The 22,187-nt window shown below is 40.4% G+C and overlaps 2 protein-coding genes across 4 annotated transcripts in view; one reads left to right on the top strand and one right to left on the bottom strand.

Moving 5' to 3' along the window:
- The first annotated feature begins 1,826 nt into the window (after nt 1-1,826).
- LOC108136540 (enhancer of split mdelta protein) lies at nt 1,827-2,929 on the top strand. The gene is made up of 2 exons (XM_017257832.2): nt 1,827-2,225; nt 2,530-2,929. Exons 1-2 carry the CDS (start codon nt 2,055-2,057, stop codon nt 2,806-2,808), a joined length of 450 nt encoding a protein of 149 aa, XP_017113321.1. The 5' UTR covers nt 1,827-2,054; the 3' UTR covers nt 2,809-2,929.
- Nucleotides 2,930-3,037: 108 nt separating this feature from the next.
- The window catches only part of LOC108136539 (frequenin-1), a 29,047-nt gene continuing 9,897 nt past the window's right edge, over nt 3,038-22,187 (bottom strand). The window contains exons 1-8 of one of the 3 annotated variants that reach the window (XM_017257831.2): nt 21,658-21,699; nt 15,518-15,759; nt 8,608-8,632; nt 7,934-7,982; nt 7,086-7,175; nt 6,815-6,893; nt 6,278-6,366; nt 3,038-6,215 (exon numbers count right to left, since the gene is read on the bottom strand). In XM_017257831.2, the coding sequence (XP_017113320.1) occupies nt 6,048-6,215; nt 6,278-6,366; nt 6,815-6,893; nt 7,086-7,175; nt 7,934-7,982; nt 8,608-8,632; nt 15,518-15,581 (564 nt within the window). In that variant the 5' untranslated portion in view covers nt 15,582-15,759; nt 21,658-21,699 and the 3' untranslated portion in view covers nt 3,038-6,047. Of the gene's footprint in view, nt 6,216-6,277; nt 6,367-6,814; nt 6,894-7,085; nt 7,176-7,933; nt 7,983-8,607; nt 8,633-15,517; nt 15,760-21,657; nt 21,700-22,187 lie in introns of those variants that run through there. The other 2 variants (XM_017257830.2, XM_041708171.1) reach the window with 2 other exon arrangements.

Genomic DNA, 22,187 nt, shown 5'->3' with positions numbered 1-22,187 from the left:
AAATCTGAAAAAATTTTAGCTGAGAATGCCATTCGATTGGAAATTTTCTTACGAATTCAACGGTGTATGACATTCCACATTTTACCCATTATTTCCCAGGGTTTTGACACAAAAACCAAGTTTTTAATGTGTTTTTTTGGGTTTTTGGAGATTTTCCAAACCAAATTATTTCTGAAGAGTCTTTTTGTTGTAACTTTGCCAAAATAAGACCCAAAGACAAAAGAGTTGCTATTTTGAACAGCTGGCAACCCACACCATCCATCCCTGATTGATTGAAAATAATTAATTCAGCTTTGACGAAAAAACCGAATTCTGAAAAACGTTTTTTGAATAATTTATTTATGTCCAAATTTCTGACTTTTTTGTAAGGGGGTACATCATCATTTTTTGCAGAAATTTGAAAATCTGGAAAAATTTTAGCTGAGAATGCCATTTGATTGGAAATTTTATTACGAACTCGACGGTGTATGACATTCCACATTTTGACCATTATTTCCCAGGGTTTTGACACAAAAACCAAGTTTTTAATGTGTTTTTTGGGATTTTTGGCGATTTTCCAAACCAAATTATTTCTGAAGAGTCTTTTTGTTGTAACTTTGCCAAAAGAAGACCCAAAGTCAAAAGAGTTGCCATTTTGAACAGCTGGCAACCCATACCATCCATCCCTGATCGATTGAAAACAATTAATTTGGTTTTGACACAAAAACCGAATTTTGAAAAACGATTTTTTAAAGATTTATTTATGTCCAAATTTCTGACTTTTTTGTAAGGGGGTACATCATCATTTTTTGCAGAAATTTGAAAATCTGGAAAAATTTCAACGGTAAATGCCATTCGATTGGAAATTTTATTACGAACTCGACGGTGTATGACATTCCACATTTTGACCATTATTTCCCAGGGTTTTGACACAAAAACCAAGTTTTTAATGTGTTTTTTGGGATTTTTGGCGATTTTCCAAACCAAATTATTTCTGAAGAGTCTTTTTGTTGTAACTTTGCCAAAATAAGACCCAAAGTCAAAAGAGTTGCTATTTTAAACAGTTTTTGAAAAAATTATTTATGTCTAAATTTCTGACTTTTTTGCAGAAATTTGAAAATCTGAAAAAATTTTAGCTGTTAATGTCATTCGATTGGAAATTTTAAGACGAATACAACGATGTATAAAACTCCAACTTTTGACCATTATTTTTCCATGACACAAAAACCTTCTTTTTTAGTGTTCTTTAAGTTTTTATAGATTTGGTAATGACTCTTATTTCTTCTTTTACTGTAACTAAGTCAAAGCACCGACAGAATACAAATTGTCTTGTGCTGCTAAGACCAACACTTTTAAAATGAACATTTTGCCTTTTTTATGTGAAATTTAACTTTTCAAATAAGTTTTCTGAAGTGTGGAGATGGCCTGATCATGATCGTCACATTGTCAAATTAGGATTATGTGGTGTAGCATTTGGTGGCTGAAAGAAGGGAATGATTGCGTAACGGCCTTTCGGACAGCGGATATTGACACTCTTCTCCTTACTTTCCCCCTTCGCTTGACCACCCAAGTATCCCCTATCCAAGTATTCCCCTGCTCCGATACGAGACCCATAGGCAAAATAAGTAAACAAAACCCGCCGACATACATATTTTGTCATCGGCACTTTTATCTTAATGGAGAGCACGCATTTGCAGACGAAGGCTCAGTTGGCTTCGCTGCTTTGGTCGCAGAAACTCTCAGAAATCGGAGATGGTAATTGCAAAAATAAATCAAAAATATATAAAGACTAGAAAATACCTCACAGCAGTCAATACCTAATTGTAAACATACAAATACCTTATATCAACTAAACAAATTTACCTGTAAACGAATGTTTACTCCGCAACAAGAGTGGAAAAATGTATTATATATCTTTATGACAAGCTTACATTTCCGTGAAAACCAATATACCCTGAACGCAATTTCAAAAGGTATGTCAAAGCTGGCGCTGCTCCACTCCGCAGTGCCATTCAGTCGTTGCAGACCCGGCTTACTATTTGGAGGCCCGAAGCAGGTACTGGGCCCGGCTTGAGATGTCAAGCCCAAAGGAGCAGCAAAACCATGGACTGATGGTGGGCGGCGCCATGTCCCGCACCCACCTGTATCGCAAGGTGATGAAGCCACTGCTGGAGAGGAAGCGAAGGGCACGCATCAACCGTTGCCTGGAGGATCTGAGGAATCTGCTCAAGGTGATGACCCATATGGTAAGTGGGGTTACCCTAACGTGATCTCAATTATTTGCTACCCAAATATAACCACAAACAAAAAAACATTGATATGAATCAAATAGAAAAAATTCTATATGAAAAATCCCATAAAGTTTTTATTAAAAAATATAAATTTGATTTTTTTTTTAAATTATCAATGTTTGATTTTTTACCTTGTTTAATTTTATCAAGGCAATTTAATTTTAATTCGATAATACATTTCTAGATCAAGTAAGTTCTATTTATTTTCAAAAGGATTTAATATATATAATTTTCGGATCTACTTCATTTACATCTTTAGGATGACGAGGCCTTGGCCAAAATGGATAAGGCCGACATTCTGGAGCTGACCGTCCACCTACTCCACAGGCAACGCTGTCCAGAGGCCACGCCCCCCCAAGCCACTTTTGCCCCCCAAAATCAGCAACTTGCGATGGAGCGGTACTGGTGTGGTTTTCGGCAATGCGCTTTTGAAGTTTCCCAGCGTGTGCAGCGCACTGACTGTCAGCTAAACGCTGACTTTCTTGAGAAGTTGGAGCATCTGGTGCCCTCCAAGCCACCTCTCTGGAGACCTTGGTAGACAATCCCCGGGGCAATCCCCGCCAAAGATCCTTACCTCGCCACGTTAAAATTGGAATTGCCAGTCGATTACTCTGGGTTAGTTAGGTGTGTAATTAGGTTAGCAAGTAGCTTGATCATCCTTAATAATAAATAATCTGTTGCGAAGTTAAATCGTTTTACATCAATTCTTTCTTCCAAGTGATTTCAAATCACTTTCGACATAGCTCTTAAATAAAACTCCAAGTTCGTTTTCTTTTGCTTTCAGTTTTTCTTTTCGCAATAATTTCAAAAACTTTTTAGTTATGTTTGTGTCTGTATGTAGAATGTATAATGTGAGAATGAGTTTCCGCTTGGGCTTTGGTTTATAATCGATTTAATTGTTAATAAACATTGCTTAATGCATTCTAATGCTAAATAAAGTATTGCTTATGTTGAATATAATGCACACAAAGTAAGGTTTTCATCTGCTATCAGAATAGTTTGCGTTATCAATGTAGTAGCTTACTAGATACCCAAAAAAATACATATCAATAGAGTAGTCGACAAAAGGTGTTTTCGAGATTATCTTTAAGCTTCCTAGTAGCTTTAATAGCAATATAGTACGTGTTTCTGTTTCTGGCCGTGAAAATGGGGATTTTCTTAGAGACTAGGGTGGATTTTTTTTTTATTTTGTATGGTAGAATAGGGAACTCAAACTTTCCGCCCTTTGTATGTACAATATATGTATGTAGTTTCACAATAATTTGGAGTTTGAGTTCAAGTGTAAGAAGCGCGAAAATTGATTGTTGCTGCAGTTTGTTTTAGTTTGTTTTTCCATCGAACTGTTGATTTGTATCTGTTGCATACATATATGTATAGATATAATCATAGTTTCGTATATATAGATATCGATATCTTCTCAGCTTCGCTTGATTTATTTTTGGTTTTTTTTTTTCTCGAGAAAGGCATGCAAACGTGTGCAATGTAAGTGTGAGTGTGTTCTTAAATTCAAATCGTTTCCAACAATAAATCTATGCAAAAACAATTTGCAAATTGCACAAGTAAAATACAAATGGGGATTTCTATATAATAATAGGTGTATATATAATTATCAATATCTGTGTGTGTATACATATATATATATATATGTATATATATTTATTTCTCTCCCTAGATATATAGTGTGTATATCAATTTATTTGGCCTTTATCTATGTATATTTAAATACGAGTGTACAACTAGAAATATGTATCGGGTGCTGGGCAAACAAAAAAACATGATGGAAACCTCTGAATCGGATTTGGAATCGGAATATCGGTGTCAGAGAGGATGAGACAAGCATTATCTGGGGCCGATCCAATCTGAAACCTCAGGGGCAAAGCAAAAAATCTTTAGTTTTCGAATTTGATTTAATTTGGATTTCTAAGCGGGACTTAAAGCCAAAAATATAAGTTTCTCTACAAGGCAACATTAAAATAATAAGGGATATCAATGTATATGAGGGCGAAGGAAAGATAGGAAAAGTTGGATATGGTTTCCTATAAAAGTGTTCATTTAACGAGCTACCGAGAAAGTTCCTTTACAATAAAGTTGAAGTTCTGTTTACGATCTAAAGCTGAACCACATATAAAATATAGAAATTATTTTAGCATGGTGATTAGATAGCTGTTCCAACACAAAAATTGAACCAAAACGAAAGTCATGTGTGTGTATCAGAGAGAGATGGAGCGATTGAGAGAGAGAGAGAGAGAGAGATAGAGAGTGAGTCGATGATAGGGACCATAGTTTCTGTTGTTATTTTTTGGTAAGGCATTAGAAGAGGGGTTCTTTTTGCCCCCCTCAATACGATATACTTTCAAGCTCTGGTGAGGTGTAAAAAAAACAAGTACAAATACGTGTAGAAATACACAATTTGATATTATCGTTGCTCTGGTAAGGCATGCACAATAAACACATAGAAAAGAGTTAAAGTTCTATCAAAGATTCATCTAGGTGTGAACTCCTCTTGTCCCCAATGCAATGGATTTGTAGAAAGGCGAAAGGGTGAGGGGAACCATTTCATGGTCCGCAGCAAAATCAGGTTGATTGTCAAGCTCAATGTGGGAAGAATGATGAACGGAGAGGGTGGAACTTAAAGATCCAAGAGGAGTATCATACTTAAGCCGCATGCTGGCTATCGCTACGTTATCCACATGCAAATGTGTCCACAACTTTTTTTTTGTCACAAAAGGACTTTCAACTTCTAGAGTCGGTTATCTGCTTGGCTAAAGTATATTTTTGGGGGCCTTAGCTTAAGTTAAACTTCATTGCGATTATCAACACGTTCGATTCGATTATCAACAGTTAGAGCAGCTGGCCTGGCCAAAACCAATCAAAACAATCGAGTGGGCTTCTATGCCAACAGTGAACTAGTATCGGTATAAATATCGGTATATAGGTATAGGCTTTAAGTATAAGTACCAGCTGAGTCGGTGCTGCATTGTGTATATCCATATATTTAGGTATAGTAGCTGTAGCTTCATTTAATTCCGATTTTTGTTTTCGCGCAAAATAAATGTGCCAATTGTTCAGTGGCCTAATTTCGGCACTTATAAATTTTATTGTGAATTTAAATTTTCCGTTTGCTTGGCAAGCATTTCAATAAAAATGCCTAAGATCATTATGGAGCAAGTGCCTAGTAGCTATTTTAAATAGGTTTTTTCTTTTATTTAATACCTATATTTATCGATACTTGCCGCACACACATAAATATATATGTATTTATTCAATATATGTTTTTAAAAAAGCGCTTCTTTGACTTAAATTGGTGTTCTTTTGTTTTCATTTAGTTTTCAGAGTTTTTGTAACAATTTTCTTTTTTTTTTTTTTTTTAGCTTTATGCGGCTTGGCTGTTGTTAATTGAAATATTATGTATATATGAGTATATAATTTGCTATTAGTTGGAATTTCACTTAAGACAAGTTCTCAAGGGACCAAACACTGTGTTTGTGCGTGTGTGTATGTGTGTGTGTATGAGCGTTCTTTGTGTGGGTGTGTATGGGGGAGGGGAAGTGGGAGTGGGAGGTTGGGGGCTAACAAACTGCCACCCAAGAGGTCAAATGGCATATGGTACACGGGTGTGTGTGTGTGTGTGGGCATGCTTGTGTGGGCGACCTTTGACCATTCTGATCGCTGATCGTTGTTGTCTCCTATCACACTGTCACTATCGCTCCCTCCCCGCCCCCCCACATCCTCATCCGACTCCGCCTCATAATCCGCGCGACTACAGGTTAATCGCGGTTAATCACCACCTAAACTTAACGCCTGCACTATACGTGGATCAGCTTTACTGCCCTCACGGAACTCCTCCAGCGTGAGGCGATCGTCGTGGTTCTTGTCCATCTGGTCGAAGATCTTGTCCACCCGCTTCTGCGGCGTGTTCTCGTCCTCCGTCTGCTGCTGCTGGCCCTGCAAAGCGAGTGTTCACTGTAGCGTTGCTATCGTAACTGGGCAGGAGTAGCGATACTCACCACCATCTGGTAGATGGCATCCACTATGTTGTACATCTCCTCGCGGGTTATGTAGCCATCGTTGTCCACATCGTACAAACGGAAGGCCCCTGCGAAATATAAGTAATGTAATTAATTTTTATAATTTTTAATGTAAATTCTTGTTATTTGATTAGCGCACTGCTACCCAAGTGGCAGCTTAATCTAATTAGTCTACAATAAAAAGAATTTCAGTGCAAAATAAAACTGGTTAAAGCGATTAGAGGAATGCTCAGCACAATTTGACTTTAATATCTTTGAGCATTTATAATGACCATTAAAATATGGCATACAAATTCTTTTTATTTTAATTTCAAAGCAGAAATGTTTCCATTTCTCCATCTGCGGTGCTATTTAAATATTTAAAGTTTAATTTTGGCTCTTTTTCAAAACATATATAAACAGGTACGCATCTTATTAAGAAGTTTTCCATACCTAATGTAGATTTTGTGTAACAATAATTTTAATTCTATGGCTGTTTTTTTCTGAACATCAAGCTTATTAGTTTATATTACTTACAGTGCAGCTTCTCGTCCAGATTTCCGCGTGATGTTATTGACAGGGCCCGAATAAACTCCTCGAACTCAATGGCGCCATCCTATAAATATAGAAATAGATAGATATTAGAAATTACTTGGGCTTGGAAATCACTTACAATAGTGGCTAAAAGTATGCAGTGATCGTCTAGCGTAATGAACACCCTTGGAGTTTCGGTTACATACTATATTGTTGCATACTTTTAGACATTATTCAAAGCCCTCTAAATATTATATATGGTTGCCATACTCACATTATTCTCATCGAAGACACGAAATACCAAGGAGGCAAATTTGCTGGGGTCTCCGTCGGGGAAGAATTGCTTATAGATTTTGATGAAGCCCTGCGGGTAGAGAGAGAGAGAGCGAGAAGGCACGAGAAACAAGAGAGAGAGAGAGAGGTAGAAGGGAGTTGGCAGAGGAGAGCGGTTAGTCAAGTAAATGTTTGCTATTGCTATTGCTATTCTGTGGTGTTGAGTAAGCAAGTCAGAACTAGACACATAAAATAGCATTAGAGTGAAAATTTCGAAATTCTCCAGTTAAGTGAAATAAACGACTCGCACTGATGGGTGGGTTTGGGTGTGGGTGTGTGTGTGTGTGGATGTGTGTGGGTGATATTTTGGTGACGATAAGGTATGCTATCGCAAATGGATGGTAAGTGTATGTAAGTGTAAGCTCGCCCAACGGGAATTTATGGGTATTGCAATTCCACCTCGGGACGAGAATGCCGTTCATGTGCTGGCGTTGCAGCTGTGAATCGAAATACTTGAAAATGTCAAATCAATGAATGGATTACCCCGCCTCCGGAGTCCGGACACATGCATGCACGTATGGCACAACTTGTATTTATTTTATTCATGCCACAAGAGCCAGCCACAAAAAAGGCATCGAACGTTCGGAAATTCCAACAAACCGCATTTCAGAGCTGCGGGGTGCGGATTGTGGCTTAAATATAAATGTGTATAAAATATATGTTACATGTATGCAGTTTGCCGGGGATGACCCGCAATAAGAGGATTCCGTTTGTGGTCAGTTATGATGAAAGCCAGGATATTGATAATGATGATAACGATGATGATGACGACGATGGTTGGGTACTCACTTGTTCGGTCAGCAAGCCATTCGGACAGTCTTTGAGAAAGCCCTTGTGCCTTCGGTGTGTCAGAGGTCAGAGATCGGGATAGCGGATAGCATAGCACACAGAGTTTTCACAGAAAGAGACAGCGGGTGTACAGTGAGATAGAGACGGGGCGAGATAAATAGATTAGCATAAGAGAGAGAAGAATAGAGTGAGAGAGAGAGAGAGAGCGAGAGCGAGCCAGATAGTCGTAACAGACAGAGAGGTAACCAAAAATAGTATGGATCAAAAAAATAAATTAAAACCAATAATTGTGGGTACACAGCCACACACGCACACAACAAATTAAACATAAATATTGACCCGCGAAAATGTTTACCTCGGGGGAAAACTCGTGCGCACACGCACGACCTCGCTTTTGCATTTTAAATTCTATTTACATTTTATTCCGCTCCGCCATTAATTTTAACTTTTCGCAGTGCAACCGCAGACAGCAAGATCAAATTTGCTGCAATTCCAACCATTAATTATAGCCAATGGAAAATGAAACATTCAAGTCCTTCGGCACTTTATCGAATTGAAAAATAAAGGGAAAATGCCGGAGCACAAAGAAAAAAAAATGGCACAAAACGAACGGGTCGTTTTTTTCTTTTTTTTTTTTTTTGATTTTTATCGGGAAAATCCATGAAAATGCTTACCATTGACGAATTTCCTTTTCGGTGACTGCAAAGAAAGTTAAAGGGAAAATTTCCAGATTAGTTGAGCAATTGCAGAGCGGCACAATGAAGCAGTGGGCTAAGCGGCCGCACTTAGTTGCGCCCCAAGGGTCCCCAGGCTATCATTCTTAATATCAACATCAACCCAACACCCCGGTATCAATCCACCACCCCCAAACCATTCCATACCATACCATTCCATACTATACCATCCCGTACTATCGCCCTCTTATCATCCAGCATTCAAGTGCCTTTGCTGAGCCGCTGAGTTATGGCGGCTTAAGTTGGTCTAAGGCTACACTGCCCTTGGAGATTGATGGCGCTCACTTGACAGGCTTAGCGGACAAGTCCTCCTGCCCCTAAATCCTCTCAATCCCCCCTCCCCTCGCATCTTTTGCTGATGCTGCTGATATTCGCGCCACGCTGCGTATGAGTAATATGCAAGCGCAATTTACGAGCAGCCATTGGGAAGTGCATCAGACACGGTGTGTGCACAACACATTTAATAAATCATTTAATTAATTACATCCTTTCAGAGCTACCTTTACACGGCGCCTAATGTTATGCGCAGTTATGCGGCACTTCTCCAATTAGTTATTACTCACACACAACAATTTTGTTTTGCTATTTTTAAAGAGATTTGAATTATTGTGCACAATACATTACATTTTTAAAATATCAATAATTCGAAAACAAAATTTTAGGCTATATTAAGAAGAACTAAGTGACTCAAACATTTTTCTCTTTATCCCTATTTTTTAAGCTAAATCACTTTTTTAAAATCAAATGTGCTGATAATCCATGTCCTAAGTTTAAATATTTAGGTATGTTTTCTATTTTTCAACTTTTCAATTATTATTTTTCCCTGTTTATTCCTGTTTACTCTACAATTAAAGTACGCTTTCAGGCGCGTCAATAGACAATATACGGAGTAGTGGGCGTAAAGCACTTTGAAAATGAAAAAATTAAAACGCCAAAAACCTGCTGCTGATGATGATGAAGATGTACATGGCCGATAAAAAAAAAATAAGGGGTCTGGGCAAAGGAGAGCACAAACCGCTCCGAGTGATAGACCTTTTCACCCACTGCCGGAAATAGGCACGCGTTGGGCGCCAAAAATTCAACTTCAAATTCAGCTGCTGCACGCAATCGAAATTGGCCGAAACATAACAGCCCAAGCCAAATCCCAAGCCCGAGCTCAGCCCACATAACATATATAGGCGTGCGTATCTGAACAACCCACAGATTGCCCCGCAGGCTTGTTAAAAGTCTGCGCACGCCAACGCGTCGGCTAAGTAAGCTCCAAGGAGCGTTATCCTTGTCGGCTGACGACTTTTACTGCGGCTACATGAATAATACATATCTGATGGCGCATGGGTGATGGGTGATGGGTGATGGTGCTGCTGTTTGTGTAGCGCCGGCAGCTGTAAAGCAAATTAGTACATAGTACCGGGACTGGCAAAAATTATTTCGATTTAAATGTTTATTTGCACAGGGCGGCGTTGCGTTTGTTTTTTTTTTTTTTTGTTGTTTTCTTTTTTTTTCGTTTTCATCGAGCTGTTTGTGGCCCGCAGCGTTTATTAAATTCTTTTTTTCAGTCCCAGTCGCACAAAAAGAACCCAAAAATGCCGCCAGTTTGGCCTTTTTGTATTTACTTAATTTAATTTTAAACTGATTTAATTTCAACTTTTCACACACACACACACACACACACAGTGTTGGTGGTGATGGTGACACAGCAAGGACCTCCCGCTGGGTGTGGCCACATGCTAATTAATGAATGGCTGTCCCCTTTCCATTCAGTTGCCCTCGAAAAAGTGAGGGGGGCGGGGAAGTGGGAAAACGAGAGGCGAACTTTAAATGAGCTGCGAGCTGCATGCGGGCCCAACATACATTCACACACAGCGGAACGGAAGGCACAAGGACTGTGCGTGTTTTTTGGCCACCAACTCAACCAACTCAACCAACTCAACCAACTCAACAACCTTGCAGCCAGTTCTCCACAAAAGGATGTGCGTCGTCGTCGTCGTAGTCGTCGTAGTCGTCGTCGTCCCCAGCTCGGCTCAAATATTTACCAAACTTGATTAGATCCCAGCGATTGCGAGGCGGGGCAACAAGTGACCTCGCCGTGTTCGCAGGTCCCGGCTTAACCCTGAGCACACAGCCACATCGCATGTCTGCGGTTAACCCCTTGGTGGCCTTGCACGCAACTCAAAACGCAGCTGGCTCACCTGGGCGGGGTACTTATACTTATACTCATACTCATACTCTTTCCATACTCATACTCACTTTCATTCACACCCAGAGCATGGACAAATTGCTGTGGCAACTGGAGGAGCAACTAGACCAGTCGCTGATCCTATCTAAAATTGGTTCTCGGCATATGAACGAGATGCCGGTGCATTCACCCACTAATTAATCATGATCATATCTAAAATTAGTTATATGCATACAAGCAGCCGCTGCGCAGCGTCAAACTAATCTAATGAAAATAATTTCCAAGCTACTAGTTCGAAATGAAATAATGCGGGGTGCTACAGAAGGTCTTTGCTTTATAAAGGTGCCTATGCAATAATATATATTAAAGGTGAAAGTCCAGGGAATTGATAGGCATTCCTTTTTTACAGCATACTTTTAAGGGAGTCCCTTTAATACAAGTAATTTAAAGGTAATTAAGGCATATTTTGAATTAAGTTCAAATGTACCACTTCTAGACCCCAATGTGTTGTTGAGTTTTTAGCACAGCTCTGCTGTTTTGATTGCTTACTGCAATGCAAACCGATCATATATGGCACATTAGCAGTTCAGTTTCCATTGATTCGATTCGTTGCCCTGATTGGATTTGCCTGCGATTCCCCACTTATTGTTCCTGCTATGCTGCTATGCTAGAACGTCGCTGCCAGCCAAAGTTGACTCAAAGCACATCATAATTTCCCATCGATTGGCAATTTTCTAATATCGTTATATGGCGATACCGCCACCCGCTGTTTCCCCTGGCGAATCGCTTTCTGTTTGTTGCTTTATCAATTTGCGTCTATGAACGAGCAGCAGCCAGGGAATGCCAGCACCAGAATGGAACACAACGGAGCCGAACCGACTAACTGAGCCAATGAATGGACGACTGATGCAAAAGGGCTCGTTGCCAGGGGTGGGGGGGAGTGGAGGGGTTAAGGGAAGAGGGTGCCCACTGCTGGCGCCATTAGCAAATTATACACAACATGTGTGCACAGTGGGACAGGGCTTAAAGCACCAGAGCAACGGGAAATGGAGACCCAGTTGCCATCCACTTTCATAACCTTTCGATCGTCTTCTGATTTCTTTGCCTACACTAAACAAAATTTTTAATTAGCTCAAAGGTTTCTTTATAGCTTATATTTACTAAAAAGGGAACTAGGAAAGGCTAAATAATAATAATAACTATACATAAAATACTAACCATAGTCAGACAATCGAACAATATATGCTAAATACTATACCTTTTGTATCCTAGCTTCAACGTTTGTTGTCCATGTTTCAGCAATTTTGTGACTTAAATTTAATTTGATAAAATATGAAGCAAACATTCAAAGGCATTAAAATCTTAGCAACATATCAGAGCTTGTCAAAATATTGTAAGACAAATGAACTTTCTACTTTCCTCATTCTTGCTTGAATAATATATGTCCATATTTAACAAGGGGCTAAAATTTATGTGGACAAATAATGAATAGCAGTTTAAGTCCAACTTTACTAAGTGAATTTATGATCTGCAAAACAAAGGGGTCACCAAAAACTATTCTTAAGCATAGATGGCGAAAGGGAGAGTGTTCTATACCGCCTTGCCAAACGAAGGGGTCACAAAGATCTAGCTTAAGTCCCTAATCCAGGAGCTTTGCCAGGACTCTTTCTCTCAGTGCAATGCCTGCTTGACTCTGGCTGTTCTGTTCCCTTCTGTTCTGTTCGGTTCGGTTCGGTTCGGTTCTGCTTTGCTTGTTGCTTGTACACATTTGATTTCCACTGCTAAATGGCAGACAAAATGTCAGGACAAGCTGAGTGCTCCCTTAACCAGCCGCCCACTCAGACACATGTAGTTGCAGAGGCATTTGGGAGGGGGGGGGAGGTTGAGTCTGAGGGAACAGGGTTCAGGGAAAAGGGTACAGGGAACACAACAAGTGCAATAATAATTTCAACATTGAAGTGAATTTTGAGTGGCAACCAATGCGTGCGAAATCAGCTGGGAGGAGCCATCGCCCATCACAGACGAGTGAGAATTGAATGTGGCATGGTGAAACATCGGCAGTGGCAGTGGCGTTGGCGTTGGCTATGTTACAGGACATAGCATCTTTTCGCAATACTCGACAGCCCCGGCGCTGTCTGTTTGCATAGCGAAATGCATGTGCCAGAGCCAAATGAATGCGGTTCCGAATGCTATTGCAATATGACATTGCTGCAGCGTGTCGTAAGCCCGGGGGGCGTGGGCTGCAGATGGGTCGTCCCTCGGCAAGGGTCGTGCATTTTAGTTTTATAAGCGATTTGGCCCCAAGTCCCGCCACAACGCCATGCCCCCTCCATTCTGCGACTGTTTGTCGAAGCGTAAAACAAACAGAAATTGACATGAAAGCCATGCAAGCAGTGTGCGGGGGGGAAAAAGGGATTTAAAGGGGTTACAGAAGGGGCTTGGAAGCGATGAAGTAGGGGTAACAAAGTAGTGAAAACAGGGTTAAGAAAGGAGGGAAGAAGGGGTGAAAAAAGGAGTGCAGACAAGGGAAAATGGGAAGCCATGTGGCGAGCTAAGGGGCGACGAAAAGTAATCAAATGTTGCACACATTTCAACTTGTTATTCTGTCGTCCGCCTTCCACTGAGCTACTGCACTCTAATGCGTCCTTATTGGGTCGCCTCGCCGTAATGCTTCCTTTTCATATCACTTTGCCCCATCTCAATAAAGAATTTTATGGCAGGACAATTAAAATTGACTCTTAAGTATAAGTACCATATAATCAATTAGCGATTGTGATATGTTTTCACACTTTAAGATACATTTTATAAACTAACTACTTATATTGAAAGAAATTACTCCAAGGAATACGGATTTGCTGGACTAATAAATAAGCTGTAAGCCCACAGAATTTAAAGCTAACGAATTAACCTGTACAATTGTCCCACTCGTGGGTACACTTAAACCACATTAGTTAAACGCCAAACAGCTAAACGACTCTTTCGGCCAAACACCATGTCGCCTCATTTTATTGCCATGAAATACAGACGCATCTGACCGCTAAACGGAAACCAAGCCATTCAATGAACATTCGAACCATATCAAAATGCCAATAAGCCGCCTTTAAACGCACTTTGAACTCACATATGGCAGTGCAATGCGAAGTATAAAGAATAAAAATAAAACGAGAAAAGTGAGACGGCAAAAGTATTGCCTACTTATGGGCGCACTCGAGGCAATAAACAATAAAAGAAACCTCTTAAAGCTCACATATATGGAGTCAAGCGCTTAAATTGCAATCGAAGCGCAATGGGCCAATGTAGAACCTCCTCCTCCTTGCAGGACTTCTCCTCGCCAGGACAAGGTGGTGCAATATGCTTGTTGTTGTTGTTGTTGTCCCCTCAGGGCGCACTGGCATGTGCAACTATTAGAAAATATAAAATTGTAGCATACAGTGTGTGTGTGTGTGTGGTTGGTTGTCCAAGAGAAATTACATAAAAAATTAAATGGAACACAAGCCTTAAGGGGCCATCACGGCGAGCTATAGCCGGAAAAAGGCAAAAGGCAAGAGGCAGAAGGCAGAAGGCAGAAGGCAACGGAATCGAATCGACGAGTGTTCAACGACCAACCAATTTTGCTACATTTTGTGGCAAACTAAACAAATTAGAAAGTTCACAGTTTTCACTGTGACATCTTAAGGCTGGGATATGTACTTTCCCCCCTTGAAATTGATGGTACTCCAATGACTACTGAATTGCACTTTAATTGAACTGTCTTGATCGAGTCACCATATAAAAAGCTTCATTGACAAAGACATACCATTGCTTGGCAGATAAATTAAATTAGCTTATTGGTTTTTGCATTTACGTAAGGTTAAATAAATAACCGCAAATGGTCTGCTGTTTGTTTTTCCTTTTTTGTTTTGTAATTATTTCCATGTCAATATGCAAATAATTGTCCAATAATGAAATGTCATACCTCGTTGAAGTCGTAATTAAATTTCCAACCAAATGGCATTTAACCTTAAATGTTTTTGTTCTCGCTGGAAAACATGATGTAACCCCTATGAAAAAATTCGATTTTGGCCAATTAATAAATAATTAATCAAAATATATTTTTATAAATCAACAGAGGTTTGAATGGAATGGTGTTGAACTGCTTTATATTTTCATATCAATACTATTTAGTAAATGAAAAACCTTTGCAAATTGAAATTTACTTGTAAATTAATAAATTATAAGCCGTTAATGAAAATATTAATCTAAAATATGAATTGTGGTGAATTTAGATAGGCCCTTTGATATTATGGTAACCATCTTAAGATTACAGAAAAGGAAATTTGTGTTGGCCACTCACAGATAAGTGAAATGGAATTTGCTGACCAAATCCCAGAAATAATGAATGGACCGTTGCGGGGAAAATGAGCAGTAGAAAAGGATTGCACTTTTGGCGAGAATTGCGAGAACATTTTGCGTCCTGATATATGATGGCCATCGCCTGGTGGCCTGGCTTGGCGACATTACCGAAGCTGCCAAAAAGGCTTTCAGGCATCGTAACCCGTAACTCATTCCGGGGAGTTGAGTTCAAGGCTGCCAACGCACCCGGCCGTGATTTGTGATTTGTGATTTGCGATTTGTGGCCCGAGAACACGCAGTTGGAGATATATGGTATGGTGTGGCAATTGGAGATGTACTCACAGTATGTGTCTGTTGTCAGCCGATCGATGGTGTCCTGCTTCAATTTAGAGTTCTTCTTGCCCATGATGAAGGTTCGAGTTTCCGATGCTGATGCTGATACCTCTGATAATTCTCGTCCTGCTCTTCGGGCTTCTGGTTTTCTTCCGGTTTTCTACTGGTTTTCTGGGCTAACTGGCCAAGTGGGTCAGTGAGAGCAGGTAATTGGGGGAACGTGTTTTATCCCGATTTAAGCTCGGTTCGATCTGCAAGTACAAGTGACAGCAGATTAAAGATAGTCATCATCCCCCAGAAGAGTGGCCGAAAAAACGGCACACTGTCACTGTGGCCTGTGCACCTGCAGCTGCAGGAGCAGCAGTAACTGCACCTCCATCGCCAAGCGAAGGGTACTTTGATATTTAAGCACGTCAACGCCGGCTTTTTGTGTGGGCCAGCTTGTGCTTGTGCTCCCCCACCTCCACCTCGAACATCGTCGAAAACAAGGCAAAGAACAACCGCAACGACAACAGCAGCCGCAGCAGAATGAGGGGGTGGCAAAATTGTCCTTCGGGTCCTTGAGGTCCCCCCTTTCCTACCCCATCCCCCGGGCCATCCGTCAGTGCGTCATTCAACTTAGCTCAACTCAACTCGACTCAACTAAACTCAGTTGCGCCGAAACTACGGACTACGGACTACGGCTCTGGGCGTGGGTTCGCCTACAATTTTGGGCAATTTCAACGAAATTCCTCATTTCCATACACCGAAATAGCACTTCATTTTGCCAATATTGTTTCCTATACTAAATGCCATGTCCGCAGTTTATGTGAATGGTATTCATTCGAGAATATGTTCAAATTTCTTTTGGCCCTTTAGATAAACATATTTTGTTAGCATGCAAATTTCTTCAATTTTAGTTTATTTTATTTGTCTCATTGTGTAAACTTTGACTACTCCTTAAACTTATTTGAAATATTTAAATTACAATTTTCAACTTAATTTTTGTATTAATATTTTGGAAATACTGTTTCCTATACTGAAATCAATGTTCGCAGTTTATGCAAATGGTATTCAATCCTCTTTTAAAATATGTTATATAAAAACCGTTTAAATATAGCCACTTAGACTATAGAAAATGGAAGTAAAATAAAAAAGCATCATCATTAAAATAAAAATCTTTTTTAAATTTCACAACAGGGCATTGGGCGTTCGTGCTAAAAAAAGCCAGTGAACATCCTGTTTACCTCACCTTTTGCAGCTTTGTGGAACGACAACCATGACGACAATGGCAGGCGACGACAAAGCGATGTCTACAAGTTTCCTCCGTGGAGTTGCGTAATTAAAATTTTAATAATTTCCCAGGCAAGTTTTGCGCGGCCCACTCCCTTTTTCGATCCACCCTGGTGGTGCGGAGTGGAAACTTTTTTAATTCACTGTTGCCACTTGACAAGCAAATTGCGTGAGACTTTAATTGGCTTTGGATTGGCAATGCTGCAGCAGGCCACTCACGTGTGTGCCATAATAAGAATTTATGGGCCCCCCTAGAGCACGGCATAGGCCATAATTATTAGGCGCGAAGTCCGCAAAGAAATCATGACAAATTAGACAGAATCTTGCATAACGCGCAATCGTAAAAGATCTGTCCCATTCCCCCACCTCCACCCATTTTCATATTTCATTTTACGAGTTGCGGACAAATTTTGATGGCCCCGGGCGGAAGACGACAGCAGAGGCAACTTTTGATGGAACTTCCAGCTCCAGCTGAAGTCCACATCCCCAGCAAGTCAACGTGTGGACAGGCCAAAACGACCAAGGCGACCAAGACGACGACGACAACAATTCTCGACGGATGTGCCCAAAGTTAACTGCTGACAGTGGGAGAAATGTGGAGGGGATCAGGACGCAGACGAAAGGAAAATTAAACAGAGTCCGGAACCCATATAAATTATTGAGCAGAGCCAGCTTGGAAGTGCTGCACAATGGAGTCACAACTGGAACGGAGTAAGTCGATAAATATGGCAAAAGAAAATGTGCATTAGGCATATCTTTAAGAAATTTACGAAAATTTATTTGCAATAAAAAACAGCTATAATGATATAATATTTGCTTGGAAATATAATTTAAAACTAAATAATAAACATATTAGCATCAAAACAAAAAATGTATAGTGAAAAATGTGTAAAAAAACACACAAGGCACCTGCATAGCTAGGCCAAGAAAAGATTTGAGAATAATAAACAAAATGCAATCTATCAGCAAGCAGCACGAAAAATATGTATTATTCTAGTGGCATTGTTGAAACGGAAAATGCCGCAAAACGGGGGAAATGAATTAGAAAATAATAAAACGAATGGCCAGGGCATGAGTAAAGCACTATACTATAAGGAGCTGTGAAAATTGATTTCCCCTCGCGGGTGCCTCTTTAAAGATCATTCCGGGAGACATTTTGGGCAGTATCCCCACCCTCAGAGTCAGTGGCAAAAAAAATAGGAAGCAATTCTAGCTGAAAAGGGCAAATGTTGCCATGGAAATGGTCAGGGTGTTGGTGATGATGATGGTGCTGGTGATGCAACTACTAACGAACAGAGATCCAGACCCACCGATGTGTCCAGTGCCACGTCCGCATTTGATTCCACAGCCGTGTCGCTTTGAGTGTCCCGGCTGTCTGTTCTTTTAGCCCTGCCATTCCTACAGTCCTTTCAGGGGTTTACCCTCCTTTTTGATCCCTGTCCCAAGGCCCTACACCCAAAAAAAAAAAAAAATAGTTTACTGATTCTAAAATATTAGAAGAATTAACTTCATTACTCTACCTAAAAATACCAATAAATCCTATATTTTTACATTTTAATTAATCTGAATACCGAATTTGTTGGCCATTGTTTCCTTGAATTAGGTCTATTCAGAATTTTTAAAAATATTAGGCATTGAATTTAAGGTTTGTTTTAAAATTTACTTGCATATTCTTCAAATCGAGTGGCAATGTTTGCCCATTTGAGGTTGTGTTTTTTCTGGCTGCTATAAAGACTAAGAATGTACTGTGCATGTTTTCTAAAACTATAGGTAACTTTGTCACCGTTTTAGGTAATTTTTTCTGGGTGCAGGAAGTTGTTTGTGCCAACTGCTTGCGGCGTATGTCTGGTCCTCGTTCTCGTCTTGATCCCTTCCTCATCCCCGTCCTCCGACGCAGTTCCAGCTCCAGAGCTCCAGAGCTACAGAGCTGCAGTGTCCATGTCTGTCTGTGTCAGTCGGAAATTGAAAGGAAAGAATATTGAGCATACTTTAAGGCGCCACCGCCTTGGCCTTCTGCCTTCAGACTTAACTCAGTGTCAGTCTGTCAGGCCCTCTCACTCTGTTTCTGTTTCTGTTTCTGATTCCCATTCCCATTCCCATAACCATACCCATAGCCATTCCCATAGCCATTCCGAATCCACCTGCCTGTCCGGGGGCATTACGCGATTTCCGGCCAGCTATAAATGCAATTTGGCCAACTTTTACCCACCTCGCAGAAAGTTATATAAAATGGCTATCGGCGTTGCCATTGAATTGAATAATTGCCAAACGACTTGTAAACAAGTTTGCAAAAACAGCAGCAACGAGCAACGAGCAGCGAGCACCGAGCAACGGTGTCTTCATCGTCTAACGAGTTCTAATGCTAATTTGTTTGGTATTTTCGACTTTTCGCCAACTTTGGGGGAGACAAAGGCGTTGCTCTTGGTCCCAACTTGTTTGCTTTAATTGCTTGGGCAGGGCAGCAACGAAACTCAAACTCGATCAAACTTGAGCTAAGTAAATTAGTCCAATGGCTTGAATAGAGGCGGCCGCCAGTCGACAGGTCGAATTTCAGACTAAAGGGATGAAAATTTCAGGAGCCCATAAATTAGGAATACCCCAGTGCATACTCAATGCGAAACTTTTGCCTGCTTCATAATATCATAATTTTTAGCCAGCCAGGCGAAACTCAAACGTAAACGCAAACGCAGCGATACGTTGCCTTAATAAATAAGGATATCAGCAATGTCTCAATTCACCCCTCACCCATCTTTTCATTAAAGATTGCTCCAAATGACCACATTTTCGGATGCATTAATTCCACTTTGGTCTTAACTGAGCAGCAGACACGCCTTGGTTTATTTCGCCTTTTAATGGAATTTTTAAGCAAACAATTATTCACGCCAGCTGAAGCTTAGTGCACCGCCCCTCCGCCACCCCTTTCTTGAATCAAGAAATTGCAATTTTGGGCAACCAGCCAAAGTCTCCGGCGGAAAGTTTTCCAGAACGGCGGCAAAACGTTGCAAGTTTTTAGCCAAGTTTTACTTTTTTGCTTTCGAATTTCACACAAAATTGTCGCTGATGAAAATACTAAGAAAAAAGTGTCCAGTGATTGCAGCCCTTTGTGTTTGATTGAAGATTGATTCGTCAGCTTTTTTCTGTTTTCTAATCGGGAGCCGACGAAATGGCCTTACTGTCCCCTCTGATGTCATTAGTTACCTAAGAACTTTCTTTATTTACAGCAGATAAGCTGTACTACTTTCACCACTCCTACCAAACATTATCAAAGCTCGAAAGTTTGCCGACATCTCATGTGTCTGGCTATTAACTTGGTCCTGTGAATTATGCAAATGGCAGCGGAGAAAGCAGAGCTAGAAATTAGTAATAAAAGTTACTTTCGGTCGAAAGGAGCTTAACGGGATAGGATATAAACACACAAAAACACACTAAGTCACACACACACACGCACACACCAAGTCAGTACAAAAAACACAGCATATATACACACGTGAGCGAAATTTACATAACCTCTTTCATTTTGATTTGATTATTTTCATTCAATTTCGTAAGCCACGCGAACAGGCGAATTGTAGAAAAGAGAACGGTGGGAATGGGGGGTTTGAGGGGCTTTGGGTGTGGAAGGATGTCAGGGGTGTGGGACTTTGGGGGGAGGGTTTTTTTTTGGGAAATCGCTGACGTCGTCTGGCGCGTCAAAGCGCAACAGCGGGATAAAGAAGAAGCATCATTTGGACAGCAGAGAGAAAAGCAGAAGAAGGAAAAATATATTAGGCAAGATGGTGCGAAATTTTCGGTAATGCACCGAAGTTTCGAATACCCTCGAATTATGCAATCATTACATTTACTGTATTTGACAACTAAAAGTATGGCTTACATTTAATGGCACACAAGTAAATAAATTAATTTAAAATTAAATATAGATTTTAATGATATCGAAATAAAATTTTTTTTTTCAGATTAAGGCTATTTGAAATACCTACTAAGATCAAAAGAATATATATATAACACTACAAAACGGTTTCCGTTTAAAATAAATTACTAGGCATTTAAAAACAAACAAATATGAAATACGTTTTGTGGCACACAAGAAACTTTGTTTGTTTTCAAAATCTAATTTAATGTAGATCAGTTATATATATAATATAGAACAGTTTCGCACTAAAAATGATAACAACCTTTGACTTCAGTTACTACTAAGATTAAGATAAGACATGTTTGCCCAAAACTTATTAAGTTTGGACTATGTATATGAAAGTTAACTTTAGCATAAGCAAATATTGTGTCCACTAAGCCAATGGTAAACCTATGTCAAAGTGTCCAACTGACAAAAAGATGATGTAGGGTATACGTGTGTCGGGCAGACAAAGAGTGGAGACAAAAATTGAATATTTTATCACTGGAGAGGGTGAGGGGGTGCCAGTTACAATGTGATTGTGTACGGCTCTCAGTTACCCTTTTATGGGCTGCCTGGGCAGTCTATTAGACATCACCTACCCTCACCACCCACCACCCACCACCCACCTTCCACCTCGTTCCCTATTCGACACTTTTTCGGGGGTCATGTTATTCTGTATCCTACTACCTTTTCAGCATTTTTCCTTAGCTTCTTTTTTGGTTCTCTTTTGGCTAAGTAAGTCGTTAAGTTGTCAGACTTGACTCTTTATAAGTGTGTGTGTGTGTGTGTATGTGTGTAATGGCCCATTGTGTATGTGTGTGTGTGGCTTTATCAATAAAGAAGCTCTTTGACAGGACATCAACTGGCAAGAGCCTCGCACTTGGCTGAGCAATATTTGCCCGGCTTAAACCCTTTACACCCAGACCAAAAACCAAATAAACAAACATTGGGAACGCTTAAAATATTTTTTCCGAATTTTTCTTACATTCCAAAGGGATTTTGTTTTGTTTTTGCTTTTCTCTCGTCTGCGGTTCTGTTTTTTGTTTTTTTTTGTTTTGCTTTTTTAGCTTTGGTTTTTTGGTTTTTACATTTTTTTAGCGCTCCACCAAGAGTAAACAACAACAAAAAATTGAGAAATGTTGCGGATGCGGCGACTCCGGCTTTTTGGCTGGGCGGAACTCCGGAACTCAGACTCGGACACGGATACGGATGCGAATGCGAATGCGGATGCGAATGCAGATGCGGACAGAGGACTCGGATGGCTTCGTTCCGTTCGTGGCACGGTCTGAAAATCAACTGAAAAGCTTCGGTTCGGAGCGGAGCGCAATCAACAGTAGGTCGAATGTCCTTGCTGATACGAGCCGCCGACGAAGTTTAACGAGGCGCGTCCTCGTGGTACCATTTCCAACTCCCCCGCATCCCTTGGAGCTTTCTGCAGCAGCAGGAGCACAAGGAGCACAAGGAGCAGCAGCAGCAGCAGCAGCCGGAAGCCATGAGCCATGAGGCTGTGAGGGA

Source organism: Drosophila elegans, unplaced genomic scaffold, assembly GCF_018152505.1.
Source record: "Drosophila elegans isolate 14027-0461.03 unplaced genomic scaffold, ASM1815250v1 contig_149, whole genome shotgun sequence".
Lineage (NCBI taxonomy): Eukaryota > Metazoa > Arthropoda > Insecta > Diptera > Drosophilidae > Drosophila > Drosophila elegans.
This window is presented reverse-complemented; position numbering and strand designations above follow the sequence as displayed.